The sequence below is a fragment of the Pectinophora gossypiella genome, chromosome 29 (genome assembly GCF_024362695.1).
Source record: "Pectinophora gossypiella chromosome 29, ilPecGoss1.1, whole genome shotgun sequence".
Taxonomy (NCBI): domain Eukaryota; kingdom Metazoa; phylum Arthropoda; class Insecta; order Lepidoptera; family Gelechiidae; genus Pectinophora; species Pectinophora gossypiella.
In genome coordinates this window covers 2,254,543-2,266,160 of record NC_065432.1, presented here as the reverse complement: position 1 = coordinate 2,266,160, position 11,618 = coordinate 2,254,543, and the positions used below count along the sequence as shown (strand labels likewise).

The following is an 11,618-nucleotide window of genomic DNA, read 5'->3' as shown; positions in this document are numbered from 1 at the left end:
AAGTGTTACCATTCAATTGGTATCTCCAACATTCCAAGGACGTAAATTTTATTATTGAAAATTAATTGAATTCCTAAATAATGTATTTAATTACTATTATTTGTCACATATAGTACGTGAATCTTTTACTAAAGATACAAAATTTCCTTGCAAATTAAATTAAAAACAATGGGTGGGTAATTTATTTTTTACGAAATGGCAACGTAGAGTGGGATGACGTCAGCTGGGCTAACCTTGAAATGTTAGCTGTCAGTTTTGAGCATACCTGGTTTTCTTATACCATTCTTCATTTGTCCGGCCAAGTAGTTTATTTATTTATTTATTTTATTAGGTTTGCCAACAGACAAAAACACTTTGACATGTAACTTAACCTACTTACAAATACTGGACTAGTGCTCGTCCAATGCCATCTGCGGCAAATGTACAATAAGTCAAGTAAAAAAAAAAATTAACACCATGTCACATTAACTTTTTTGTCAAATTAAACCGTAACTCTCATTAAATGTCAAATATGATAAGGTAATATTTCCCACAGTATAATAGTATTAAAATTATCAAATGTCTAGTTTCACTACAAGCACACTTGAGCTTAGCCTAAAAGGTCTTTTGAAGTTACCACAATATGCAGCACAAACACAAAGCTCGGTGAGGTCTGAGTCCTTAGTTCAACTTGCGATGTATAGTATCTCTGATTACCACAGTTGAGACTCTTTCCAGACTACGTTCTTCGAAACGTTACGGTACTCATCAACAACCTGAGGGATTAAAATGGCCACATCGAAGCAATTCATCTAAGAAAGCAATATTGCTATTTGACATTTGTTTGCGTTGCGCACTTACTATTATATGCGCAAATGTCAAATTGCAATATTGCTTTCTCAGATGAATTGTTTCGATGTGGCCATTTTAACTCAGTTTGGCGAGAGAATGTTATTTGTAAAATGGTTAATTTTGTGTTCAAATAAATTAATTAGATTAAAAGATGACGGCGCTGTACAGATTTTCCTTCGTTTAACCTCCTAATTCCATGGATAACAGATATATGAATATTTTATCTTTGTTTTTGGGTATAAATGATGACTCTTTATCACACCCAGGTGACCTAGGCACAATACCTTCCATCCAGCTGTAGGTCCCGGTTACTACTTACTGATGTAAGTACGTTGTCGTTACATGAGTCACGTCAGGGGCCTATGGCGGCTCAATAGTAACCCTGACACCACGGTTGATGAGGTTCGTAATCCACCTCACGAGACAAGAGAGACGAAAAGATGCAAAATTCTGGTAACTCCAAAGTATCTTGACCTTTACATTATTAATACTATCCTTAAAACAAAACATAGTACATAAACATAGTTCAGTTTTGTATTTATCGCAATACACCGCAAGTAAATATCAAGAACTTTAATCTTCTTATTGTGTCGATGGCAAACTAAATACTTAGGGTGGTATTTAATAAACTAATCTCAGCTGAGACTGCCCTCAAGATTCTGCTCAAGTCTCTATTTTTATACTGGGTGTTAGTGACATCGTAACGAATACTAAGGGGGATGATTCAGACCATGATTCTGAGTTAAAATCTTAATAGTAGAGTTAAAATATTTTTTATTACTTTTTTAATTCTTTACTTTTGCGATCGAAAATTCCAGTTGATATTAACTCAGAATAATGAGCTAAATCAGCCGCCTCAGTATTCGTTACGGTGTCACTAACACCCAATTTTCCGACAGGAAATTCCACTTAATATCAACTCAGAATCATGGCCTGAATCATCCCTCAAAGTTTTCGTTACGATGTCACTAACATCCTGTATAAGAACTGTTGTTACTTTGACATGATCTTGAGTGCAGTCTCGAAGCTGAGATTAGTTTATTAATGTTTACTGGGTGGTATTAATAAACTAATCTCAGTTGAGACTGCCCTCAAGATCATGCTCAAGTCCCTGTTTTTATATAAGAACTGTCACTTTGACACGATCTTGAGGGCAGTCTCGAAGCTGAGATTAGTTTATTAATACCACCCTAAACGGCCCAAAACTTGGCAACAAGTATGGCGCTATCTGCAGCGCTCATCAGACCCTCCTGCGCGCAGGTGTTCGCGCACGTAACAAACGCATCGCAAACCGTCACACAAACAAAACACGAACCAATCCTTCATGGTCACGAGAACTAATATTTATACACTTTGAAACAATGTCACATTAACTTTTTTGACAAATTAAACCGTAAGTCTCATTGAATGTCAAATATGATAGTGCGACAGAGTTCTAAAGTGGGGACATGATATTGCTCATGACTACTTCGGCGGAGAGGAACGTGCTCTTAGCATTTCCCGTCTACAATTTCTCTGAGGTTATCTATAAAATGCTGTATATATAATATACTTTATTTGTGTATATGTTGTCACTGTTTTATGTATCTTATACATATTGGCACTTATCAAATGAGGATAAAAACTGCCTATTTCTCCCACCAGGAGTCGCTACTGTTGAGTGTTCTTAAATTTTGACAGTTCCGCATACTATTTTAGTAAACAAATATATTGTTTGGTGAAATTTTTACACTATAACCCTTTGCGCAGCGTTTAACTGCAAAATCACAGTGTTATAACATAACAAAAAAAATGGAAAAGGGCAATTTTAAACGGAAACTTAGATAAACTTATTTTCAATCAAAATTGCCTTTTCTTATTCGTAATTCATCCTTCAGACAGGATACACTCCACGTTACTCCACATTTTATAGCAATATATCACGAATTTTAACTGGACAGTATGGAGAACTGTCAAACTTTAGGAACACTCAACAATGCTGCCGCCTACATTTGAGCTTATAGTTTTTATCCCGATGAGAATCGTTCAATGGGACACTGGCCGCGATTCCTGCAGATACCTCCTAATTTTACTTTAAGTTATACCTGTCATTTTCTTATCCGCCGAAAAGGAAAGAATGAGTAAATGAATGAATCCCGGGCGAATCAAAAAGGTATCTCGCTGGTATGCAAACCGTTTGATGTGTGCTGTCTACTTAACTTAGTTGAGAGTTTTTAAGATTACTGTTTAAAATTCCAAAGTTTTTTAGCCTATCGATTACCAGTTTCTTTTTTATGAAAATGTCAGGCATAACTTAAAATAAAATTAGGAAGTGTCTGCTGAAATCGGCACTTAAAATAAAATTAAATTTGTGTGTATTACGGTATCTTCACTGTCTGTAATCAGTTCGAGTATGAACACTTTGGGAAAATAGATTTATCTTCGCTAATCATTTAAATCCTTAAGTTTATAGAGTAGAATTTAGAGTGCAGCTGAGGCGGTGTTTTTTTTTTTTCTACGAATAGTAAAAGAGAGCATTTCACCACACAAAGTCGAAAAATATTTTTTCGCTGGATATAGCTCAATGCTTAGAAAAATCCTAGCTATCACTATCTCACTCACACATTCAAAAAAAGGTCACGGAAAAGTCACTTCGAATTACCGCCAATTTTTCAGCCAATCACAGCAGCGTTCAGTCACGTCATACAATCAATTCAACCAATGGCAATTAAAAGATTAAACACCCTCATTGTGATTGGCTGCAGTTAGTCTTAATACCAAAACGTCTTAAAAAACTATCAAACATTTCAAACTACTTTCACCCTTCTTGCAACTACGTAAGTATCAAATCGCCTTAAAGCGTGCTTATAATTTTTAATAGGATTGCAGTGTCTTGTATAATTTACAATTATTCTTACGAAAGACAATCGCACGAAAAATATTAGTAATCTCGAATATTCTCGATCGAATTAGGAAGATTGCATGGAAGATCGCTTATAGCGACAAGGCCACCTATTTCTTTAATTGCTATAGACTACAGTGTGTATGGTTATTGGAAGTGGTAAAGCCATACCGGATACGATATTGAGCATTATTTGTAGGAAAGGATAAGAAATGGGGATTTGATTGTTTATGGTATGAATTTAGGATGGTTAATGAATAGGACGGAAGTTTTGATGTCTATTATTAGATTGGGGTCGGAATGTAAGGGGCATTTGTTTTTGGTTAAAAAGGACAAAATAAAAGGGGTCAAGATAAATAAATATCCCTTTAAATTCTATATTCTACATATTTTCTTTCCATTATATGACTTTACCTCTAAAAATGGGTTATTGCGGTTTTTAAGTCTAATTTTAGTTACTCCTTTATATAACAGATGGCGCCACTTACAGTTGTCAAAGTAACGCCATCTGTTGATATTAAGTTGGAAGTTTTTCAACCGAATAGAAGTAACTGTCAAATGGTTCTATTTTTATAAATAACCATTAAGGGTTTCATTTTAATCGCTTGGTTGTTCCACTGTTTTATTAAACGGAGATTTATAGACAATTATACCGATAATTCAAATTTCAAATTCGACCTAATAGATGGCAGTAGAACCCAAAATATGCCATCTACCGTCTAATAACTACAACACACAAAGTGCTTTCATTCAAATATACATTTTACTTGGTCAATCTCTAGTTCCACTTTACACCGACAGATGTCAGTACACTAACGCCATCTACCTTCGAGTAGCAGCAACTTGAAGCTCCAGTTTTTTTTAATCTATTTTTAAGGGCACGAACCTACACAGCCAGATATACCTTTGTTGCGTTGCACAATCAAACATGCTTATTCTTGTGTCCTGGCTTTCTTCGTCGGAAATTCCCCATTTGTCTGAGGATCTGAGTGTTTTCGTCTTCCACCTCTATGGTCATGCCGGATGTGCCAGGGACTGTTCCCCAAATCTTCAGCTTCCCTGGTAGGTAGATTAGCCCCAGGAGGGTTATAACTGGAAAAATATGAACATTTGAGGCACTGACATCCTATAAACAAATACAGTAGTCAGTGTTCCGTGGTCTAGTGGTTGAGCGTTGGGTTCACGATCCGGAGGTCCCGGGTTCGATTCCCGGTGGGGACATATCACGAAAATTACTTTGTGGTCCCTAGTTTGGTTAGGACATTACAGGCTGATCACCTGATTGTCCGAAAGTAAGATGATCCGTGCTTCGGAAGGCACGTTAAGCCGTTGGTCCCGGTTACTACTTACTGATGTAAGTAAGTAGTCGTTACATGAGCCATGTCAGGGGCCTTTGCCGGCTCAATAGTAACCCTGACACCAGGTTTGATGAGGTTGGTACTCCACCTCACAACCCACACGATAGAAGAAGAACAAATACAGTGGCGGCCATGGCTAAATATTTAGGTGGTGCGAAACGTCAAAGTGGCACCGCACAGCCCCTTAAAATACAAAACTTATCGTTTAATTTACGACCACCGAAAGGAGAATGGGCGAATCTGGTCCAAGAACCTCCACTGATGAGACTTATATGTTATGAAAGCTTATGCTTTCCCTATGATTCTGGCAAAGTTCTATCAGATTCTGTCCCGGGGTTCTTTTTTACGGCCATGTTTGTCCTGGCTAAAAATGTGATAAAATACAGTGGGAGCTAAAATCGACTCAAGATTTGTTGCTGGATAACTAAGTCTACATAAATAATTATGTATCATATTGTAAATCATTTTAAAGAGGATCTTTTCCAGAATCCGAAACATAAAAAAAACCAAAAAAAAGTCTTTATGTAAGCGAATTATAGTCAATTTACATCTGCAGCGCCATTGTTTCTCGGTAGCTAAGTTCAAGTTTCATGCCTTTTACCCCTTCCAAAAGTATCTTACCGTTTTTTTTTTATATTGCTTCCGGAATTTGATCTGAGTGATAATAACAAGAAAAATAAATAGACACCTCTCCGATAGAGACCGCCTAAGCTATTGCCTATTGCAAGAAATCGTCATCATTAGCAAGTAATTACGGTATTGCATATAAGCTTATCGGCTTGACGGCGCTTAGAGCTTGACGCCAAGCGCGATGAATTGAAAGCCCGACCGCGTACGGCGATCAATTATGCATATTTAAATGGTGTACTCACATGCCCACTATGTGCGAGGATCTTTTCCAATAAGATTGGCTATATAAGCCACATGCGAGCACATGAACGTCGGAGTTGAAGCAGTCGCCGTAGCCGAAATCGGCTGGATCACATCATAAGCTTATCAGCAACTTGGAACTTGGTCCAAGAACCTCCACTGGTGAGACTTGCATGTAATGATAGCTTATACTTGTCCTATTATAATGACTAGCCTTTGAGTACGTTATCTTGCAATAGGTCCATAGCTTACGCGGCCTCTATCGGAATGGTATCTATTTTATTTCTTGTTGTTGTCACTTGTCAGGTTAAGAATGTAATATCAGAAGAAGGAAAAACTGATTGGGCTCCTTTGGAAAGGTTGGAAGGCGCGAAACTCGTACGTAGCTGCTGAGAAAAATGGTGCTACGGACGTGAGTTGGCTAAAAGTCGTTTACATAATGCATTTTTTTTTATTTGTGTTTCTGATTCTGATAACCTTCCCCTTTAAAATTGATATACATTATGATATATAATTATGTATATAGACTTAGTTAAATAGTTTTTCGACAACAAATCCTGAGGTGATTTTGCAGTCCACTACTGTACATTCAGGACAAACATGGCCGTAAAAAACCCTAGGACAGAGTTTGATAGAACTTTGCTAGAATCATAGGACAAGCTATCATTACATGCAAGTCTCACCAGTGGAGGTTCTTGGACCAAGTTCCAAGTTGCTGATAAGCTTATATGCAATACCGTAATGACTTGCTAATAATGACGATTTCTTGCAATAGGCAATAGCTTAGGCGGTCTCTATCGGAGAGGTGTCTATTTATTTTTCTTGTTATTATCACTCAGATCAAATTCCGGAAGCAATATAAAAAAAAAACGGTAAGATACTTTTGGAAGGGGTAAAAGGCATGAAACTTGAACTTAGCTACAGAGGAACAATGGCGCTGCAGATATAAATTGACTATAATTCGCTGACATAAAGATTTTTTTTTGTTTTTTTTTATGTTTCGCATTCTGGAAAATATCCTCTTTAAAATGATATACAATATGATACATAATTATTTATGTAGACTTAGTTATCCAGCAACAAATCTTGAGTTGATTTTAGCTCCCACTGTATTTTATCACATTTTTAGCCAGGACAAACATGGCCATAAAAAAAGAACCCCGGGACAGAATCTGATAGAACTTTGCCAGAATCATAGGGAAAGCATAAGCTTTCATTACATATAAGTCTCATCAGTGGAGGTTCTTGGACCAAGTTTCATACAAAAGTGCCCATTGTCATTTACCTATTTAAATCTTTTTCATTACAAATTATGAAACTAGAAATCGAATGACCATAGAATGTTATTTAATTTAATTTATTGACATGCGTATCAACTGTGTATTGAAATTGTATTATGTGTAGTTGACGTTTATTAATTATGGTTATTGCAGTTTGCTTCCTTATTGTCATTTGTCCGTATGCACGAATTCTAATATTGTACACCTAATTAGGTGTAGCTGCAATGAAACTAATGTATTACTATTTTCGACCTTCTTAAAAATTTATAGCTTAACAATAAAATTATTTGAATTTGAATTTTTATTTTTTGAAATAAAAAATGTTGTTTCCCACCGGGGTAAGCGCAGAGACTATAGAATTCAAAGATAGAATTCCATTCCATTATTATCGCATTACCTACTTAATTACTTAAGTAAGGTATATGAACAGTACGCATAATGTTTTTACTTTAATAGCACAGAGTCTGTTGCTGATAATCGATTTGTTATTAGTTTAAGTTTTTTGTATTATTTTTTAGGGGTCTGGCTCTAAATCGGCGTCGTATTGCCCCTCATGTGGGTCGATACGACATTAGCCGAGCTAGTACCCTTTTTAGTTTTAAGTCTTACATTTCGTATAAGTATGTTAAAATTTTAATATTAAGAAATTTATGTAACGTCTTAAACCTAAATAAAGATTCTATCTATCTATCTATCTATCATGATTTTTTCATCTTTTTCATTTCTAGATTAGCATTTCATAATTTATCTTTGACCCGGTCAAGTACCCAATACTCACTGTTCAATATACAAGGGAACACCACATAGAAGTTGAGGTTAGTGGAGTGGTAGTAGAAAGCCTCCGTGAAGTAGAGGATTATGGTCAAAGTCAGGGACCAGTACCCCATGGAGACCACCCTGTAAAGACAAGAATTACAGATGATTAAGTTTGTCTGGAGGAGCTTGAGGAGCTCGGTGGCGCAGCGGTTAACGCGCTCGGTCTGCGATTGTTGAAGTAAAGCAACTTTCGCAAAGGCCACAAAAAAAAGTTTTCATCTCGAGCTCCTCCGTGCTTCGGAAGGCACGTTAAGCCGTTGGTCCCGGCTGCGTTAGCAGTCGTTAATAACTATCAATCCGCACTGGGCCCGCGTGGTGGTTTAAGGCTCGATCTCCCTATCCATCCATGGGGAAGGCCCGTGCCCCAGCAGTGGGGACGTTAATGGGCTGATAATAAATAATAATACTCATTTATTTCAGCCAATAAAGCCATAGTTATGGAAAAATACAAAAAAATATATATATACAGAATAAATTAAAATTAAAATAAAAAGTAAAAACAAAAAAATATAAAGTATACAATAAAATAAAATATTAACCTTCATAATTATAAGGATGATGAAGTTTGTCTTAAAAAAAATTCTCATAAGTGGCAGCCCTAGCAAAATATTTAGGTGGTTCGAGATCTCAAAGTGGCACCCCTCAGTCCCTTAAAATGCATTTTTTTTTTGATTAGTTTACGGCCACCGAATTTTCCCAGTATAACTAAAATTTGTAGACAATTAAAACAAGGTATAATAATGATCCTAAACAGTGACACCTTCACATTCACCATCCGCAGAGCAGCGTAGTGGAGTATGCTCGATACCCCCTTGATTGAGGGTTTGATTGTCTTGATAGTCACGTCCGCGAAGGAAGCGGCGGAGAGGGAGCGGGAAGACTCTGTCGACTCGCTCCCGATTCGCCGCAGGCGACCGGGAAGGCGGCGACGGGCGTACTTGGTCGCAATCGACCAAGCGCCGCCTTGACGGGGACCTGTGGACGGTGGTCGGGGGACCGCCGTCCACAACATAGGTCCCGCGCTGTAGGGCTCCCCAAGTGTTCCGGGCAGCCCTCGGCGGAGGGGGAGGCGCTTGACGCGCTCCCATGGGCGCTGGGCCCCAAAGGGCATCCGCCGGCGGGGACGCGGTTGTGTGCAATTGCGTTCCCGTATCCCCGCCACACGACGGCAAGGAGGAACACCGTTGGGTTTTAGTGGGTATACCGGGTGGCGACACCCGGGGAGTCCCACATAACCATGTCGCACCCCCCGGGCGGCGTGGTATGCGTAATGCATTTCCCAACGTTAAAAAAAAAAGGGAGACCTGCGCCCAGCAGTGGGACAAGCTTTAAGCTTATTATGTTATAAGACTAATATAAACCCAACTCATACGCTTATAGTATATATGTATAAGCTAAAAAAAAAAAAAAAATTTGTTACAATAAGTCCATAATAAAGGCTATATCTATCTATCTATCTATCATATGCTTATATAATATATACCTTTACCTAGTGATTATCTTTATGCTGAATAAATATTTTTTTGCTTTTTAGTCTTAACCACTTATTTGCAATCATTATTTTTTTTCTATTATAATTTTTTTTTTATCTTTGATACTTACGGTCTGTAATGTATGTAGAGCGTACAATGAATGAGTGCAAGGGCTTTGAGCACCGAATACATTCCAACCATACGGGATATTGTGAAGTCTCCTGTGAAGATAAACAATATTAAACAACCAGCAGTATTTTTTTTTTTTGGTGTGACTTATTATAGATTTGCAGATGGCATTAACTACTTGGCCGGAAACAGTGGGGTAAAGCTGAATAAGGAATAAATAAGAATATTACTTCTTCTTCAACTTTCTTCATTTTTTTTTTATTCTATTTAAGAAAATTAATCTTTAATTATATTTTATATTTTTTTATTCATTTTATGGAATTTTACTCATAAAAAATCTGCTCATAGAAAAAAAAAGAGATATTGAATGCAGATATACATTAAAAAAAAAAAATTAAGTAATTTACAAACAAAACAAACACCTAAGCAAATATACTTAGGTATATTTGCTCATAAGTGAGATCAGAAGTCAAAGTTTTATTATAAGAACTTTATTTATTTTAAGGAATTTTACTCATAAAAAAATCTGCTCATAGAAATAAAAGAGATACTGACTGCAGATATACATTAAAAAAAATATTGAAAATTAAAACTAAAGAATTAAAAACTAAAAAACACTTTAATATAATTTACTATTTTATTTCTTTTCTTTTAAAACTAAACAATTTACAAACAAAACAAACACCTAGGTATATTTGCTCATCAGTGAGATCAGAAACCAAAGTTTTACTATAAGAACATTATATGTTTATTTTATTGAATTTTACTCATAACAAATCTGCTTATAAAAATAAAATAAAAACATATGATTGCAGATGCACACCAAAAAATATCAGAGAATAAAACTAAAAAAAAACTATATATTTTAAACATAACAAACACTTACAGGATTCTATCTAAGCATCTAATTGGATTATGTAAAAATTATAGGCTGAATACATTAAAAACAGTTACCATCCATGTGTTCATTTTCTCCATTATTGCTCAAAAACGACCGCCTCTCAATATAGGACCGGCCTGCAGTTCCCAAGTCCATAAAAGCGACAAAAGCTATCCAACCCCGAAAGGCATAAAGCACTTTGTTTTGCACTGCCATATTTATTTATTTTCACTTCAATATTAGCTCACTAATTTCACTCTAAATAGGTATTTACCTCAATCTCGGACTTCATTAATCATTACATATGTTTATTATTATTTTACACTTCAAGCCGAAATTTCATAGAATACTTAAGTTTTTACAAAGTACAGCTGCTAATTAGGCACAAATTAAATTAAGGCGTGTGTTTTTGTAGCTGAGCTAATTAATGAGTTAGTTCATGAGGTTTTCGACGTGCATCGCACTGCGGTATTTTACCTGCATCACTACTTTTTTATATACAAATTATAATTAGATGCGAACATAACCTCCATACGCGCAGAATCCGCACATAAACGTCATATTGACGTCTAGTTCGCCCAATTATTACAAAAACAAACTTTATCACGAAAACAAAACAAGCCGACAATGTAGAGAGCTTTCCCTTTCACGCACATCAAAAAGCGTGAGTAGAGTGTAATTTAACCGAACCTTGACAGCAATTTAGTGTCGCTATATTAAAAAATATTTTTAATTATAATGTTGGCGTTTTTGGCCGGTAGATGACACTGGTAGCGTAAATAGAAAGATAAGGCATTTATTAATTAAATTAGCCTTGTGATTATTTCATTCAAAAATAACTTTATTTAATTTTATGGCTAACTGTGATTGCTATTATCTTCTATCTCAAATCTACGAAATTAATGCATTAATTTTATACTTTTTAAATAACAAACATAACCATATCTGCAGAATACCAAGTAAACTTCGAGGTTTAATAAAATATTGTACAAAAATTGGACAATAAACTATGCAATAAACAAATCCATAACCTATGAATTTTTTTGAAATAAGAAATCCAACTAAATTAAAAATATTTAAATTGAATGCAAAATTGAAATG

The 11,618-nt window shown here is 35.9% G+C and overlaps 1 protein-coding gene across 1 annotated transcript; it reads right to left on the bottom strand.

Moving 5' to 3' along the window:
- Window positions 1-4,065: 4,065 nt before the first annotated feature.
- On the bottom strand, window positions 4,066-11,116 carry LOC126379618 (uncharacterized). Its single transcript, XM_050028447.1, has 4 exons — window positions 10,592-11,116; window positions 9,639-9,729; window positions 7,999-8,117; window positions 4,066-4,804 (listed from the first exon to the last, which is right to left on the bottom strand). Exons 1-4 carry the CDS (start codon window positions 10,731-10,733, stop codon window positions 4,635-4,637), a joined length of 522 nt encoding a protein of 173 aa, XP_049884404.1. The 5' UTR covers window positions 10,734-11,116; the 3' UTR covers window positions 4,066-4,634.
- Between the last annotated feature and the right edge of the window lie 502 nt (window positions 11,117-11,618).

Bases quoted from the DNA above. Each gene is read 5' to 3' on its own strand.
- LOC126379618 (XM_050028447.1), bottom strand. From the start codon at position 10,733: ATGGCAGTGCAAAACAAAGTGCTTTATGCCTTTCGGGGTTGGATAGCT. The intron at 9,730-10,591 runs GTAACTGTTTTT...TTATCTTCACAG, and splicing joins AGAAAATGAACACATGGATG to GAGACTTCACAATATCCCGT. The intron at 8,118-9,638 runs GTAAGTATCAAA...TTGTCTTTACAG, and splicing joins CTCTACATACATTACAGACC to GGTGGTCTCCATGGGGTACT.